We start from the raw sequence: 17980 nt of genomic DNA on the forward strand, positions 1-17980 counted from the left end.
TAATGCCCCATCTTGTGCCCCTACATATAATAATTATGACCGTCCTGTCCCCCCCACATAATAATGCCCTCTGTGCTGTGCCCCTCACATATAATGCTCCTGTCATATGCCCCACACATTTAATGCCCCCTGTGCTGTGCCCTTCACATATAATGCCCCCATTATTTGCCCCTCAAATATAATGCCTCCATCATGCGCCCCTCATATATAAAGCCCCCATCATGCATCCCGCACATATAATGCCCCCATCATGTGTCCCGCACATATAATGCCCCCATCATGCGTCCCACACATATAATGCCCCCTGTGCTGTGCCCCTCACATATAATGCCCCCATCATGCACCCCTCACATATAATGCCCCCCTGTGCTGTGCCCTTCACATATAAAGCCCCATGTCCTGTCCCCTCAGGGGGCATTATATGTGAGGGGCACAGCACAGGGGGCATTATATGTTTGGAGCACATGACAGGAACATTATATGTGAGGGGCATAGCACAGGGGGCATTATATGTGAGGGGCGCATGATGGGGGCATTATATGTGAGGGGCACAGCACAGGAGGCATTATATGTGAGGGGCGCATGATGGGGGCATTATATGTGAAGGGCACAGCACAGGGGGCATTATATATGAGGGGCGCATGATGGGGGCATTATATGTGAGGGGCAAATAATGGGGGCATTATATGTGAGGGGCACAGCACAGAGGGCATTATATGTGAGGGGCGCATGATGGGGGCATTATATATGAGGGGCACATGATGGGGAATTATGTGTGAGGGACACAGCACAGGGGGCATTATATGTGTGGGACACAGCACAGGGGGCAATATATGTGAGGGGAACAGCACAGGGGGCAATATATGTGAGGGGCACAGCACAGGGGGCATTATAAGTGTGGGGCACGGAACAGGGGGGCATTATATCATATAATGCCCCCCTGTGCTGTGCCCCACACATATACTTTATATGTGTGGCACAGCACAGGGGGCATTATGTGAGGGGCACAGCACAGGGGACATTATATGTGAGGGGCACAGCACAGGGAGCATTATATGTGTGGGGCACAGAACAGGGGGCTGTATATTATATAATGCCCTCCTGTGCTGTGCCCCACACATATAATGCCCCCTGTGCTGTGCCCCACACATATAATTTATATGTGTGGCACAGCACAGGGGGCATTATGTGAGGGGCACAGCACAGGGGGCATTATATGTAAAGGGCACAGGACAGGGGGCCCCCCTGTCATGTGCTCTTCACATATAATGCCCCCTGTGCTTTGCACTGCAGACCCTCATTAAATATTCCCTTTTCTCTGACCCCCCCCCCCCTCCTCCTAACAGTGGCGCATATCCTGTTTCCCTAATCCCCTGGACCCTGAGCATACCCTTACTTACAGTATGCAGGCCACGGGGACGGGTCCTCCAGGCGCCGGCGCGATGATGTGACGTCATCGCGCCGGCCTTTAGTGGATCTTGTCCCCGCAGCTCACACGCTGTGTACTCACAGTGTGTGTGTAAGGTTAGTGAATGGTGGAGCCGGAGCTTACAGCTTCGGCTCCACCATACTAGGGAGCGGGGGGGGGGCAATTGACTCACATGTGGATCCGCCATCTTAGCTCTCCGATAGCCTGGAACGCTGTAAAATTGAGTTTAATGAAGCTGTTTGCGCAATAGAATTGCAGCGATATTCACATTAGTTGCAAATCAAATTGTTCATGAAATTTGTTACGAATTCGGGTTCGTCAACTTCGATTCACTGATCTCTAGAAAAAAATTAAAATTCCTCGTATGAATTCACCTGGGTTAGGTTTTGCTCTGCTTGTCCCTTTTGCACACATCATACAGAGACTCATGTGTTTCTAAGTTACAAATGAGTCTTCATAGAATTATAAATATAAAAAGCTGCTCATTCGTGGTGTCTGGTGTTCATGTGAGGGGAGCTTAGCTGCAATACCGGATGCAGTCACATGAGGGCATTGTGTCTTTTTTGTAAAGTACCGTGTACAGGGCTATATTTTTCACTAGGTAGTTGGGGGCCTGTGAAGAAAATAAATAATTATTTTCAATTCTATTATGCACTGCTGAGATGTGACGTAGCTGCCCCACTCTGTACAACACTGCACTGCTCACTGAGGGGACAGGACCCGCCGAACTGAAAAAGGAGGCCTTTCTGTCATCTGGTGTAAAGATTTTTGCTACCCTAGGCCAAATCCCCACTCCGTCTCACAGGACAGATATAGGATCAGTGGTGGAACTAGTCCCATGACAAAATAAAAAAAAAAAAAATATATATATATATATATATATATATATATATATATATATATATATATATATATATATATATAAATTAAATCTCTCTGTAGGGGGGGCGTGGCTTGACGCGCTCGGGACAAGTCGCATGGTCTGAGAGCTCCTGGCGGACCGCTTTATTAGAGGCCATATACACTGATATGGGAGGCAGATCGCACAGTAAAAAGCACAAGAAGAAACCTAAAAGCACCGGAGACAAACCTAGGACCATCCCGGCTTATTTTCAGCCCCTACAGACCTCAGACGCTGGACCGAGGCCTCCACCAGTGCTGCAGCCTCGATTTGGAAACGCTGCGCAGCATACAGTTTCCTCAGCTTCCGGCTCCCCGGTTAGCACGGAGCGCACAGGAGAGGAGTGCTCGCAATCGGAGACCTCAATACCCCCACTAAAGATGTCGGCAGCTACTGGAAAGCCGCACCAACCGAAGGCACCTCCTCAGACTCCACTGCCTCAACGTGATGCAGCGCGAAACCCCCCGAACACACAGCAGCACAGCATGAAGGGGTGCGTGGCCTCCTCCCAGGCCGCCATTACGCCTGCCCGGAGTGACGCCCCCCCCCCTTACAAGTAAGATCTGACATGAGAGGTGAGCTGAAACTTACCCAAACTCTGTTACAAACCTCAGGAACGATCTCACAGACCCCTAAGTATACCACTATGCCAGATACTATTAACCCCATATGTACTGATCAAGCTCGGCAGTCTATCAGTACAAATATAGATGCTGCAGCTCCTCCTCAACTCTCATATCCACCCAAGTCAACCCAGACGGTGCCACAACCACCTTTAAAACCTGCTCCTCTCTCTAAGGGACTTCCATCAGCAACTACACCTAGTATCTCCGCTGAGACATATACCCACTCTAACAATATCACTAGTGATTCCCATCTACCACTATCAACCTCTCAGCAACCTGTTTCTGGTCCTCCTGCAATAAATGCTGTTGACTGGGCGGAAGCTATGGATTCAGACATCTCCCATTCTGAGGATGAGATACGAGATTCCACAGAAGATAGTGACACCCCTGAATATTGGGGCGCTAGCCCACCCGCCAAGAAGAAGTTATTCAAAACTCCACTGAAGGCGAAAACAGCCGTAGCGAAGGGTGCAGACCACTCCTCTTCAGATGAAGCTCTCATAGGCAAGAAACAAAACCTTAGAAGAGCCCGTGGAGCTGACAGACCCACCCTCACTGTTGATACGATTTCTGACTCTTCCTTACCCACCCCTGAAATGGCAACTAACACACTGAAGGACCATCCGGAACTACAGGCCTTGCTGGCTCTAATTCCGACCAAATCGGACATCCAGAATATGGCAAATGACCTGCGCCTTGCTTGGAAAAAAGACCTCAAACCGGTCAAATCAGACATCACTCAACTTAAAGACAAAGTACAATCGCTTGAGGAATTTCGTACTACTGCCTCCGCTCAGATTCAAACCCTACAGGAGGCGACTAAAAACCTCTCTCTTCACCAAGCGGCGGAAATAGATCATCTTGATGACCTAGACAATCGCAATCGGCGAAACAATATAAGAATCAAAGGACTGCCTGAATCCGTTTCCCCACAAGACATTACAACTACCTTACAAAAAATATTTAATGAAATCCTCCAGAAGCCTTTAGACACACCCCTTGAACTGGGTAGAGCTCATAGGGCTCTTAGAGCAAAAAATCCGGATCCAGCCAAACCAAGGGATATCATTTGCAGAGTGCATCACTACCTCGTGAAAGAGGACATCATGAAAAAAGCGAGATCCCTGAAGAATCTCACCTACAATAGCCATCCCATTTACTTGTTCCCGGATCTTTCCCTCCGTACCCTCAAGCTAAGAGCAGCTCTTAAACCGCTTCTGCAACTCCTGAATAACGCCCGAATTGTGTATCGTTGGGGCTTTCCCTTCTCACTAATTGCTAAGTACGATACCACTACAGCAACGCTAAGACATCCAATGGATTTACAGAACTTTCTGAATACTTTTCGTCTCCCTCCAATTTCTCTTCCGGAATGGGATAGAATGTTTCGCCTTACCTCTTATCCACCGATAGCCCAGCTTGCTCATAAACGCAATGCTCCCACCCAGCAAGACACCTAACCGATGTCACAGAAGACTTCTCTGATGAGACGCAAAACCTGATGTACATTCACCATAACCTTGTCGTCAACACTACACTAACTTTCCTTGACAACAAATACCTGTGAGGGCCATCTGGCCCAGTTTCTGTTACTTTACTATTACTTGAACGCCTTTTCCATAACCGTTGTCTGGACCCAGAAGCACCTACTGACTTGTACTTAGATATTGAGTTTGAATGTCTGTCTTCTAATGTCGCATTATTCACTAGTGTTGCTCACGAATATTCGCAATTCAAATATTATTCGCGAATATCGCATATTCGCGAATTTGCGAATTTCGCGAATATAGCGCTATATATTCGCAATTACGAATATTCGTTTTTTTTTTTTCTTTTTTTTCACAGTACACATCACAGTGATCACCCCTCTCTGCTTCCAGCTAGTGTGGTGTAAAGAAGGCTCTAATACTACTGTGTGAGACTGGCGTGCGAAAATTCGCATATGCTAATTTCCGCATATGCGAAGTTACTCGTATGTTAATTTTGTATATGCTAATATTCACATATGTTAATTTCCGCATACGCGAATTTTCGTATATGCGAAAATAAAACGAATATAACAAATATGCGAATATTCGCGAATATATGACGAATATTCGTCCATATATTCGCGAATTCGAATATGGCCTATGCCGCTCAACACTATTATTCACCTCCGCACTTAGAAAGTGGATCTTGGTCAAATCCCTGACACATATTTTTGACTCTACTTTCTTTTACTACACACTTAGAGACCAATGCAAGAAAAAAGCACAGGGCTAACTATGACCTGTTGCCTCCCATACACTCGCTACTACAAAGAGATGGCTTTGCTTTCTCTTTAATAGTTAATTGCCTCACTGTACCCTGCAGTGGTTGTCATGGCCTACACCATGACCCATGTTCTTTAAGTCCTTTTTTTTTTTTTTTTTTTTTAGCGGTTCTAATTTTTGACCTAATTTGTTATAGCCTGTAGATTTACCCTAGCGAGACTTCTACGTTACCCCCACTAGTTGCATGATTGGACTGGTTCCAGTCTTACTATTGGCCCTTATGGCCCTTTCTTGTAGACACCGTGTACTCATTCCCTTATGGGTACTTCCTTTTTCTACTACTACACTCCCTCCTAATTCATCTCTCCACTTTTTCTTCTTTTACAGGACCATCTTCCTCCAACCTAGCTTGCCGTGCAGACTGGACCGACCGGGGTGCTGTCGTGCCTGGCCCATATGGTGTCCACCTCTCCTAACCAAATATGTCGACTGATCTTAAACTTGCCTCCCTCAACATACAGGGATTTAATACGCCTGAGAAAAGAGCTCAAACACTATATTCATTCCATAGACAGAAAGTTCACATTTTGTTCCTACAAGAAACTCAATTTAAATCTGGCCATATACCTAAAATAAATAATCAATACTACACTCAATGGATTCATAGCACCAACCCGGACTCCCGCTCAAAAGGGACGTCTATAGCCTTCCATAAATCCCTCCCAATCTCTATCACATCTTCCCATACTGATCCGAAATCCCGATATATCTTTGCGAACTGTGAGATTCTGGGATCAGAGATACACATTCGCAAACATATATGCGCCCAATAGATCTCAGGTCCCCTTTCTAATTAAGACGCTAAACGCCCTGTCCGACTTTGCCACTGGCCCGATTTTCTTGGGGGGTGATTTCAACCTTCCACTCTTCCCCCACATAGACACTTCAACGGGCCATTCACTGCTCTCTCACAGCAAACTCCGAGCCTTGAGAAAGAAACTACATGATCTTCAGCTTAGTGACATATGGAGATCCCTTAACCCTCAGGACAGGGATTATACATTCTACTCTAATGCACGAGGCACATATAGTAGAATAGATTATTTACTATGCTCACATCACTTACTCCATACGATTTTACGGTCTCAAATAGGCAATATAGCTATCTCAGACCACGCTCCGGTGTTTTGCTCCATCTCGCTACCGGCTTTTGCCAGACCTCGCCCCACCTGGAGGCTTAATGAGACCCTCCTTTTGGATACACTATGTCTCCAAGACCTTAAGACGACTGTCTCCCACTTCTATGCAGACCATGCCTCTGATGCTTCCTCTCCTCTCACCAAATGGGAAGCTCTAAAGTGTGTCCTGAGGGGTGTCTTCATTAAACATGGGACGAGATTGAAGAGGGAAGCATCGGCAAAATTTCACTCCTTACAAACACAGTTACAGTCGCTTGAGTTTCTGCACAAACGTACACAACAAGATATGGTCTTCAGAGACATTATTAAAGTACGCACAGACTTACTATCGCTTATGAACAATTCACACAAACAATTGACAGGAAAGTTATTTTATGAATGGGGTAACAGATCGGGCAAGTTGCTGGCAAGAGCTCTCAAAAATAAGAAATCCTCTCTTTTTATCCCGGCAATTAAAGATCCGAATGGAATCCCCTCTTATTTGACACCTGACATTTTGGAATCCTTCCATAAATATTACTCTTCGCTATATAATCTCCCCAAGCACGGTTCTACCTCTCCCACTAACCCTGAGACTCCGTCTCTATCACAGTTTATCTCTGACACTGCACTGCCTCGATTATCTATCGATGCAATTCGGGCAATGGAGGAGCCATTCTCGCAAGTAGAGTTGTTTGATGCTATATCTACCATGCCTGCAGGTAAAAGCCCAGGCCCTGATGGCTATACAGCCAAGTTCTATAAGATCTTGCGGGAAGATGTGGCCCCCTCGTTGCTCGAGGCATTTAACTCCATGTCTAACTCCCCTAACATTTCCCCGTCCTTTTTGAGAGCATATATAACTGTGATCCTTAAAGAGGGTAGGGACCCGCTTCTATGTCCTAGTTATCGTCCCATTTCTCTACTTAATTCGGACACCAAATTGTACGCTAAATTAATCGCTAATAGATTGTCCCCGTACGTGCCTTCCCTAGTCCACCTGGATCAAGTCGGCTTTGTGCAAGGCAGAGAGGCGAGGGACAATACCCTTCGTACCTTCTCTTTGATACATCAAGCACGTGCGCAGAGATGCCCGTTCTTCCTCTTGTCTCTAGATGCCGAGAAGGCTTTTGACCGGGTGGACTGGGAATTCATGTTTGCCTCTTTATCTCAAATAGGTATAGGTCCCAACATGCTCTCCCGCATACAAGCACTATATACAAGCCCCCAGGCTCAGATTAGGATTAACGGGCATCTCTCCTCCCCGTTGCATATTGGAAATGGCACGAGGCAGGGTTGTCCCCTTTCACCGCTACTATATGTTATCTGCATGGAACACCTGTTAATAGCTATACAAAATAACCCAAATATAAAGGGGATTGCTCTGCCCTCGGGCCATCACAAGTGTGCGTCGTTTGCAGTGACTTGTTGCTCTACCTCTCTTCACCACTTACATCTCTCCCTTCTCTATTGTCCACGATCAAAACATTCTCAGCTCTCAGTAATTATAAATTAAATTCATCAAAATGCGAGGCACTCAACATTACTTTGTCCCAGACAATGGTTCGCTTACTGCAGACCTCATATCCATGCAAGTGGCAACATCACTCGATCACTTATTTAGGAATTCAAATACCATCACTTCATACGGAAACTTTTAAACTTAACTATGCACCACTCTTACAAGCGTTGCGAGCGGATCTATCCAAATGGGAAAAGAAAGACTTCTCCTGGATAGGAAGAATAAACATCCTTAAAATGAACACTCTACCTCGCCTCCTATACCTATTTTCCACAATTCCTATAGCCCTGCCCCGCACTTTTTTCAAAGAATTAATCTCCCTACAGAATAGCTTTGTATGGAATCGTGGACATACCAGACTGGCGAGACATGTGCTGGTCAGGAGAAAAGATGAAGGAGGACTAGCCCTCCCCGATTTCCACTCTTACTACTTAGCGACTGTACTCAATCGAGTTCTAGACTGTTTTCTTCATGTCTCTGATAAGCAATGGTTACAGATAGAACGGGACATTACAGGGAGTGACCTTAGATCAATCCTGTGGAGCCCCCCAATTAAATTGGCTAGGGGAACCATCAAGTATTATCCACCGGTTCTGACTTCTATTAGTCAGGCAACCAAAATGTATCTATTTCGGACACCCCTCTACACCCCAGATGGACCCTTAATGCCTTTATTCCACAACTCAATATTTCCTCCCACACAATCTCACTCCTCGTTCCTATCCTTTAAGGCCAGGGATTATGTTACATTTCGATCTCTCTTGAATGATACATCTCTGAAACCCCTCTCAGTAATCATAGACGGGACAAACCCAACCACGGCCCACCTTTTCCAATATTCTCAACTCACACATTTCTATGCCTCCGCTAAAAACATCTGGAAACTTCACAGACCTCTAACTGACTTTGAGAAACTGTGTACAAGAAGCTCTCAGCTGTCTCATGTAATAAGCTTACTTTACCCTCTCTTACTTAGGAGGACGACATCCAAACCTCTCCCATTCAAAGTGGGTTGGGAAAGGGACATGGGCCACGCAATCCCAGATTTAGCCTGGACACAGACCCTGCTACGGTGCCATAAAACCTCTGTGTCATGTAAAACCCACAAAATTAACTATAAAATCCTTTCCAGATGGTATAGGGTCCCAACGTTACTGGCTAATATGTACCCGGGAACATCGGATTTGTGCTGGAGATGCACTGGTGATAGAGGCACCATGCTGCATATATGTCTCTCATGCCCTAGACTAACTTCTTATTGGTTGAAGGTTTTAGACATTATTAAACGTATCACATCGGTGGGTCTCCAGCGCACACCTGAGACTCTTTTATTATCGATTTTTCCAACATCGCTACCCAAGAACACTTCACGTCTAATCTCATTCCTGTTGATAGCGGCCAGAGCTGTTATCCCGAGGTTGTGGAAGTCGGTCTCGGTACCTTCAATCTCCTCTTGGCTACTTGACATATCTAAATTACATAGAATGGAGGAGCTGATGGCCGACTCTCCCAGCCAGCTAGCCAGGTATACTGCGATCTGGTCACCTTGGCTAACCTTTGTATCCTCCCCGGAATATGAGACTCTGTATCTTGCCAACTGATATACAAACACCCATTAGAACCCCTGTCTATACCCAGTGTACTACCCTTTTCCTATCAACATGTATTTGGACATGTACACTTCTATTATACATACCCTTTTTTTTCCTGTGAGCACTGGGCGCGACAGTGATTCCGGTGTGGTTTGGCCTGTGCGGTAAGTTCTTGATATGTCTTCCATGGTCCCTTCTTCTTCCATGTAACTCTTCTTTTGTATCCCCTATGCCCCCCCCCTTTTTTTCTCTTCTACTTACCCCTACGTCTCTACCCACCTTTCTTTTCCTTTCCTTCTCTTTTAGTTAAGTTAAGTTTACAATGTCATTTAATTCGCCAGACTGCTTGATACCACAAGTTTTGACCTTACCTCTCATTTACCCCATTTTGATTCCGATTAGATACAATACGGGATCTCGTAGAAGCTTTTTCATTATGGTATCTAAAGATTATCACTATCTAGTTAAGAGAGGCATTCTCTGAACAGACATTAGTCCCCACCATGTATATTGTAACAATACCTAGATAGTTACATGACTGGCAGTCTGTTACAAAGAGAGTATTTTCTACACATACTATGCTATGGGCAAATTATTATGCAACTCTCCTGTTAAATGATTATTGTGTTTTTGTTATAATGCACATTATTCTAAAACTGAATAAACTTTTATTTGGAAAAAAAAAATCTCTCTGTAAGGTTAACATAGCTAAGACAGTCTTCTACAGGAATTCATATCAGTCACAAAATCGGTTCTGCGCTCTAGGCGGCTGCCTAGTTTGCCTAGTGGCAGTGCCGACCCTGCTTTATATCATCACTATCAACATTACAAAAAGTGTGAGAAGCATAGCTAGAGACTTTTATATCTGCCTTCAAAGATTCTAAAAGGGAAAGTGACCAAATCATCATCACACCCACATTCTATAGAACCTTGCGCTATAAAGGGATCTGAATTCTGCACAGTAAGGCCGGGTTCCCACCACAGAAGGAACGGACAGAATTTTTATTAGAGATCCCGAAGGTGGTACTATGACTGTGTGGACTGCAATGCATTTCTTAGCAGATACGCGGAAAACAAAATGTTTATGCACCCTGCCATGTCATTAAAAGGAGAAGTTGTTAAGTTAGGGACTCACTTGAATCAGGTGACCGTGAAGTGACGAGTTGGCTTGTACAGTTTGAGTGAAATGTATAGTAACACTTGATTGTTCTATTGCTTCTCAGCACAAGTATGGGAATTACAATGTATGACATGTGAATGTGCAGCCATCACTTCCCCTCCCCCTTAAACTTGGACCCCCCCCCCAAAAAAAAAAAAATAATAATAATAATAATAATTAAAAATAATCATTTTTAAACTTTTTTTTAACTTTTTTTGTTTATTTCACCCTATAATTTTCTCTTTTTTTTGGCTTTGCTGTAGACTTAGTAGTAAAGTGAAGGATGCCATTACAAAGTGTAGTTGGTCTCACAAATAACAAGCCTTCATATGGGTCTGTAGATGAAACATTGACAGAGATATTGATTATTATTTTTTTAGTGAAAAGTTAAAAGAGAAAACAAATATATAAAAAAAAATACAGCATCATTGAGGGGTTAATGTAAAAAGGAGATTAGAAAAATAATTATAAAAAAAAAAAAATACATATTTCTATTAAACACTATTACAATCAAATTAATTAAGGGCTAAAATTATAGCAGAATGAGAAAAGAAACTTGGCCAAAATTAATAACTTTATATTGAACTTCGCTGAAATCTGCTCTGCGGCCACTAGATGGCAAAAGACACTGTTCAACACTTTTCCTTTCTCGCCTGAATCCCTAGAAGAGGCTGCACTGTACTTTGTCCCCACCTAGTGGTAAGGCTGAAGAATGTAAAGACTATTCAAAAGTTTTTTTTCTTGTACTGTGTTCAGCTACCACAACATGGCAGTAAATAGTTTTCTATGTAACCCAATATATTATACCGTGTAGGAGACCGATCGTAGGAACGAGCCCCGGCAGGAGATGACATTTAGGAATGAGAGTGAAAAGACCAATTAATCAAAGTAACATCAATGAACTTAATAGAACTAAATATGATGATTGACGCTACAAAGAGAACATTTGGATGTAATTAATTAAGAGTTCGTTAGTATCTAATTTCATAGGTAAATATAGGTCAATGACGATGTAGGATGAAAGAGAACGGAGACAATATGCGAGAGATCAGAATGGACATAGAATGGTGACTGCAGTGTAATTATATATAATATATACAGTCCCAGCCATTACACACCGCAGTCTCCGTACAGATATAAAACAAGAAACAGAACATGTGGACACTAAAGAGTTAACACTGTACGGAGCTATAGTCCTGATACATAGTATCGATTGGCTGATACCGGAGCTTTGGTGATTTCTCTCCTCTTCCTCTATATAAGAACAGGAGATGTCAGGACGGGCCCTGGTGATTATTCCCGGTCACTGTATACGGAAAGTGCCGGCATCCGCAGCCTGAGAATGAGCCGCCTGAACATGAGATCACATAACACGGGACAAGTGTCTTCTCTCCCAGAGCGGAGAATTACAGGGTGAGCGGGAAATTCAAAATCACCAACGATTCTGTGTTCAGCCAATCAAAAGAGAAGGGGGAGGGGCCGGTAATGTAAATTCAGTAAAAGGAAACGCCCATGTGGACGTCATCTTGTTACAGTTTTCCTTCTGGTCCGCACATGTGCTATATAAGCTAGGACTCCGCGCCTCAAACATTATTCATTCAATTCTCAATCAGCAGGATGTCAGGACGCGGCAAAGGAGGAAAAGGTCTCGGTAAGGGCGGAGCCAAGCGGCACAGGAAGGTGCTCCGGGATAACATCCAGGGTATCACTAAGCCTGCTATCCGCCGTCTAGCTCGCAGGGGAGGTGTGAAGCGTATTTCCGGCCTCATCTATGAAGAGACTCGCGGTGTCCTGAAGGTTTTCCTGGAGAACGTCATCCGTGACGCCGTCACCTACACCGAGCACGCCAAGAGGAAGACCGTCACCGCTATGGACGTGGTGTACGCCCTCAAGCGCCAGGGCCGCACTCTCTACGGCTTCGGAGGTTAATTCTGCTTCTACTCTGCTCCATCTCACCAACCCAAAGGCTCTTCTCAGAGCCGCCCACATGTTCTATGGAAAGGCTACAATTCCTTGTGTTTACACTGCTGTGTGTTATCGGAGATCTGTCGTAGTGTATTGTCCTTGTCTGTACAATTATCGTGGTTAAGATATAGAAGCTGCATATTGAAGAGGAAACCCGATTTTGGGATTTGCAAGGATTTTATCTCGATGGCCCGAGCTGTGGCTCCGGTATATGGTGCTCAAAGTGTTTAGTTTAGTAGCTCCGTAGTTTCCTTTGCTGTAAATATAGATCGGCCGATGTGTTCAGTGTCGGGGGAACTAGTAGCAGATCAGGTGGGAGATGTGATTCTATACAGAGCGATGAATATAATAGATGTGGAGACTCCTTCCCCTAAACATGTGGAGGGACCGTAGTATAACATTACATGGCCCAGATTATGATCGCTGCCCGGGAGTTCTGTACTAACACTACAATGCGGAGAATACATTACTAGCCGACACCCGCTTCCCTCCTCTTTCTCGCCGGATCATGTTCTATATTGCGGCATCTCTCCTCTCCTGGCGGCCCGAAGACTCCCGAAGCCCGGTCAGAGGTGACAGCTCCAACAAAGAGATATAATTCAGGATCCTGGAGATAAATATCTGTCACTCCTCACCCTAATATACAAACCTTCTACATTACATCACTTTATATGTTATATCGAGGACAATGCAGATGTATTTATTTGTTCTAGATCCCCTTAGGACACTTATATCTGGTATAGGATAAGCAGGGTGTATAAGAGCAGCTGAAATTATTGTGCTGTGTTATTATAAGTTTTAGTCACCATCCACAGTTGTATCTATTTGCGCCTCTGTAACTTGTATCAGCACCTGGGAAATACTTGTTACTATTTGGTAACATGTAAAGATTAGAATACAAAGCTCTCACCACCAGGTGTCGCTATTGTAACACAATGTATCTGATCTGTATAAACTAACGATTTATACTGCTGCGACAGACGATCTATGGATAGATATAAGGAAACAATTAATTTACCAGAGACTTGGGGGTTAATGTAACCCTTTAGTTAATAGGTTGTGCACATGGTGTTTTATCCATCTGGAGAATTATTGGGCTTATTTCTTGTAAACGTAATATAAAGCCAATGGAGACTAAATATGGGGGCGCTCTACTATAGTGCACCGTGTAAGCGTATATAGGGATTGGGACTAGTGAAGCAGAGAGCGCTCCGGGGACTGAAGGGGAAAGAGCATAAATAACGAGGGACAATGAAGGGTTAACTTTGTAGGTGGAGCAATAACCCCGATAGTTTACGCTCATTGGAGATTTTGACTTTCTCGCTTAGTCTCGTCCCTGTACACGTGATTACATTGCTGGCTGCACCTCAAAATCCATATGTAGAAACTGTACCCGTCCCCCTTAGTGAGGGTAGCGGGGATGGAGTGAGGAGGAAACGGTCCTTGTGCTGAGGGTCACAATCTGCTATAGGAAGTTTTCTGGTAGTTTTTTTTTTTTTTAATAAAAGTGAAGGTGTCCAATCCCTCTCATACTGTTAATGAAAGAAACGTATCAGTTCTACTATAACCCCGTATAAAGAACATGTCAAATCTAATCCTTATCAGACAAGATCAGCGGTGCCAGCTCTGTAGTAGACAATGTGGTGGCTCTTAGAAGAGCCTTTGGTGTTCAGGATGGGTCTGGGATGAGCGGCGATCACTTGCTCTTGGCCGCTTTGCTGCTCTCGGTCTTCTTGGGCAGCAGCACGGCCTGGATGTTGGGGAGGACGCCTCCCTGGGCGATGGTCACCCCACCCAGCAGCTTGTTCAGCTCCTCGTCATTGCGCACGGCCAGCTGCAGGTGACGGGGGATGATGCGGGTCTTCTTGTTGTCCCGGGCGGCATTACCGGCCAATTCCAGGATCTCAGCGGTTAAATACTCCAGCACAGCGGCCAGGTATACGGGAGCACCGGCGCCCACCCTCTCGGCGTAGTTCCCTTTGCGGAGAAGCCTATGTACACGACCGACGGGGAACTGGAGTCCTGCCCGGGATGAGCGGGTCTTTGCCTTAGCCCGAACCTTTCCTCCTTGTTTGCCGCGTCCAGACATAATGATAAGTAAACCGTAAAACGCTCAAAAGAAGCCTCTCTGTGATGTAACCGTAATTTCCTTTCTGCTGCTTTTTATAGGTTCCTGCTCCGCCCTCCGGCTCCTGTGATTGGGTACATTTGAATCCAGCCAATTGTGACGAGAATTAAAGAGACACCAATAAACTGCACTGGGCGGGGCTTATGACACTCCCACAGGTCACATGATTTGCTCCTCCAGTAGAACAGCGAGCAGACAGCATTTCTCATTTGCATGGGCTGCCTATAAATACGGCTGCGGTGGGAGGAGGAAGCATCATTATTCTCTCTGTTTTAGTGGAGAAGTTTTGTGACTGATCATCATGCCTGATCCCGCCAAGTCTGCTCCAGCGCCCAAGAAAGGCTCCAAGAAAGCCGTGACCAAGACTCAGAAGAAGGACGGCAAGAAGCGTAGGAAGACCAGGAAGGAAAGCTATGCCATCTACGTGTACAAGGTGCTCAAGCAGGTCCACCCTGACACCGGCATCTCCTCCAAGGCCATGGGCATCATGAACTCCTTTGTGAATGATATCTTCGAGCGCATCGCAGGGGAAGCCTCCCGCCTGGCTCACTACAACAAGCGCTCCACCATCACCTCCCGGGAGATCCAGACCGCCGTGCGCCTGCTGCTGCCTGGAGAGCTGGCCAAGCACGCCGTGTCCGAGGGCACCAAGGCCGTCACCAAGTACACCAGCGCCAAGTAACCTGCTCCCCCTTCTGCTGTCACCCCAAAGGCTCTTCTAAGAGCCACCCACATTGTCTAGAATAGAGCTGGTGCTTCTCCTGTCTGTATTCCCCGTATTCTCTTCTGTATATGTGGCCGCTATTCTGTCAGTACAGTCTATTGATACTATATATATTCTGCTCCGGGATCGGGTGAGATCAGAGCGGCGGCTGCGGTTCTCACTGACTGCAGGGTGTATATTCTCCTGTGGTGGAGCGGGGGGCGCTGTAGATCAGTTCTCTATAGTTTCCCTTTTGACATTTGGTCAGTGTAACTAAATCTCATCCACCCGTAGTCTCCGATTATCCCTCCTATACTCCCCATGGTCTGTACATAACCGGTGTAATGAATAACACTTTCTGTAGAGGAATGTGATCCTCCGCACAGGGCCGGTTTTCTGCTTTATAGCCCTCACTTCATCCCCGCTCCCTCTCAGGTCAGGACCGCGGAACAGAATTCCCGTCCTCCTATCTCACAGCTTTATCTTTGTTGCGGTGACGCCAGAATAAGTTTAGTCCGCACATTCTTCTCTACGATCTCAAAAAATGTTCATCTGTGCGAAAGTGATAAACAAGGAGGATGAGGGTAGTAGTCAGCCACAGGATCAGCCTCTACATCTCGGGGAGATCTCTCCATTGTTATCGGGTCTGGAGGAAGCGGGAAATTCAAATCCTGAACGTCCTGTGATCAGCCAATGAGCATTAGGCATCGGACGGGACCGCGCACACGGCTCATTGTTAACCCTTTAGCGTTAATTTGCACTACAATAATGACGCAGTCCCACAATGCACAGCAGGGAGGACACCACAGTATTAAGGATAATACCAGTTTCCTCCATCATAATCAGTATCTCAAAGTCAGGAATCGGACTATTACTGATCTTACTCTATTAGCGATATATTCACACTATCAGACGTTAAAGGGTTAACGTTTATTATTGATCAGCAGATATTAGAATGTAATCCTTTATAGAATAATGAGTTGACCGCAAAAGAAACAGAAAACCACAAAATTAACGGGAACCTGATATCTAGTAATGTGATTGCAGTAAACTGACAGTAGATGTCGCTGTTGCACAATGAACGGAATACAGGACTGAACGCTCCCTTAGCCCAGATTCTATATATTGATGACTTTGATAAAGCCCCAGGTGTAGGGGTTGTGTGCACAGCAGAGGCTCTTCTGGCCCCCGAGGCTTGGGATTGTACAGATGGATACAAGGGAATCATTCCTCCGCTCTCTATACTCAGCAGTTGTATCATTACCTGGATATTACAGCCGCTGTATAGTGCGGGGAGCGATGTGCGGTCATCAGTGAGGATGATGGGGCTGATGGTCTATTACATTACAGCCTGGACAGTGAGATGTTCTGTGCGTGAGAAGGGTGCAGGCAGCCGGCATATTAACCGATAACAGGACCGAGTGAACCGAATAAATCCCCTCTCTCCAATTAAAGGAACACATGGCCGGGAGAGGCGGCACTAGGACCCAGCGCCCGATTAATCTAATTTTCACTCAGCGCTTCATATTTCTTCTACCGATCAGGGTCACAGTATAACCCGTAACATAGAAGGGGCCGCTGGTACAGTACAGGGCAAACTACAGAGAACAATCCCGGGATTATATTTCAGAGCTCAGCAAGACAATCGGGACAGAAAAACATAAGATGGTGATATCAGCTCATTTTATGGAGAATTAGGTGGCTCTGAAAAGAGCCTTTGTGTTGTATGCGGGTCCCGGGCAGATCTAAGCTCGCTCCCCACGGATCCTGCGGGCCAGCTGGATGTCTTTGGGCATGATGGTGACCCTCTTGGCGTGGATGGCGCACAGATTGGTGTCCTCAAAGAGTCCCACCAGGTAAGCCTCGCTGGCCTCCTGCAGGGCCATGACCGCCGAGCTCTGGAAGCGAAGATCGGTCTTGAAGTCCTGGGCGATCTCTCTCACCAGGCGCTGGAAGGGGAGCTTCCGGATCAGCAGCTCAGTGGACTTCTGGTAGCGGCGGATTTCACGGAGAGCCACTGTACCTGGACGGTAGCGGTGAGGCTTCTTCACCCCACCAGTGGCGGGAGCGCTCTTCCTTGCGGCCTTGGTAGCCAGCTGCTTGCGGGGAGCTTTCCCTCCGGTGGATTTACGAGCGGTCTGCTTGGTCCTGGCCATGATCCTCTGTACACGTACACAGCGGAGAAATGATGGGAAGAGATCGCAGAGCAGAATATTTATACTCCTGGTCTCATCCCCATTGGCTCATGTTAACCACACCCCTTCATCCCATTGGCTGATTCATACAAACTAGAGCCCGCCAAAACAACATGTGACGTCTGTGATGAATCTTTGTTCTGAAGCGGCGGGGCCCATCCTCAGCGATGATAGCGCCCCCCATGTATGACACGATGCCGGGTCTCGGGCGTTCACACTGATTCCCCGCTCCTCGGATACAGACTCCTTTATGCCTACAATTCCTCGGAGCTCTATCTGCTTCACTATTTCCAATCTCTATATACATTTACATGGGGCAGTACAGTAGGG

The 17980-nt window shown here is 45.9% G+C and overlaps 4 protein-coding genes across 4 annotated transcripts; 2 read left to right on the plus strand and 2 right to left on the minus strand.

Moving 5' to 3' along the window:
• Window positions 1-12126: 12126 nt before the first annotated feature.
• Window positions 12127-12814, plus strand: LOC130320307 (histone H4). The gene has a single exon (XM_056553019.1). The coding sequence runs from the start codon at window positions 12277-12279 to the stop codon at window positions 12586-12588; it is 312 nt and encodes a 103-aa protein (XP_056408994.1). The 5' UTR covers window positions 12127-12276; the 3' UTR covers window positions 12589-12814.
• Window positions 12815-14183: 1369 nt separating this feature from the next.
• LOC130320306 (histone H2A type 1) lies at window positions 14184-14822 on the minus strand. The gene has a single exon (XM_056553018.1). The coding sequence runs from the start codon at window positions 14711-14713 to the stop codon at window positions 14321-14323; it is 393 nt and encodes a 130-aa protein (XP_056408993.1). The 5' UTR covers window positions 14714-14822; the 3' UTR covers window positions 14184-14320.
• Window positions 14823-15044: 222 nt separating this feature from the next.
• LOC130320305 (histone H2B 1.1) lies at window positions 15045-15455 on the plus strand. The gene has a single exon (XM_056553017.1). It carries the CDS (start codon window positions 15054-15056, stop codon window positions 15432-15434), a length of 381 nt encoding a protein of 126 aa, XP_056408992.1. The 5' UTR covers window positions 15045-15053; the 3' UTR covers window positions 15435-15455.
• A 1690-nt stretch (window positions 15456-17145) lies between these two features.
• Window positions 17146-17617, minus strand: LOC130320308 (histone H3). Its single transcript, XM_056553020.1, has one exon. The coding sequence runs from the start codon at window positions 17609-17611 to the stop codon at window positions 17201-17203; it is 411 nt and encodes a 136-aa protein (XP_056408995.1). The 5' UTR covers window positions 17612-17617; the 3' UTR covers window positions 17146-17200.
• Window positions 17618-17980: the final 363 nt, after the last annotated feature.

This window comes from Hyla sarda, unplaced genomic scaffold (assembly GCF_029499605.1).
Source record: "Hyla sarda isolate aHylSar1 unplaced genomic scaffold, aHylSar1.hap1 scaffold_2194, whole genome shotgun sequence".
NCBI classification, from domain to species: domain Eukaryota; kingdom Metazoa; phylum Chordata; class Amphibia; order Anura; family Hylidae; genus Hyla; species Hyla sarda.

Excerpts from the sequence above, each read along its gene's own strand:
- LOC130320308 (XM_056553020.1), bottom strand. The coding sequence starts at position 17,611 with ATGGCCAGGACCAAGCAGACCGCTCGTAAATCCACCGGAGGGAAAGCT.
- LOC130320306 (XM_056553018.1), bottom strand. The coding sequence starts at position 14,713 with ATGTCTGGACGCGGCAAACAAGGAGGAAAGGTTCGGGCTAAGGCAAAG.
- LOC130320307 (XM_056553019.1), top strand. The coding sequence starts at position 12,277 with ATGTCAGGACGCGGCAAAGGAGGAAAAGGTCTCGGTAAGGGCGGAGCC.
- LOC130320305 (XM_056553017.1), top strand. The coding sequence starts at position 15,054 with ATGCCTGATCCCGCCAAGTCTGCTCCAGCGCCCAAGAAAGGCTCCAAG.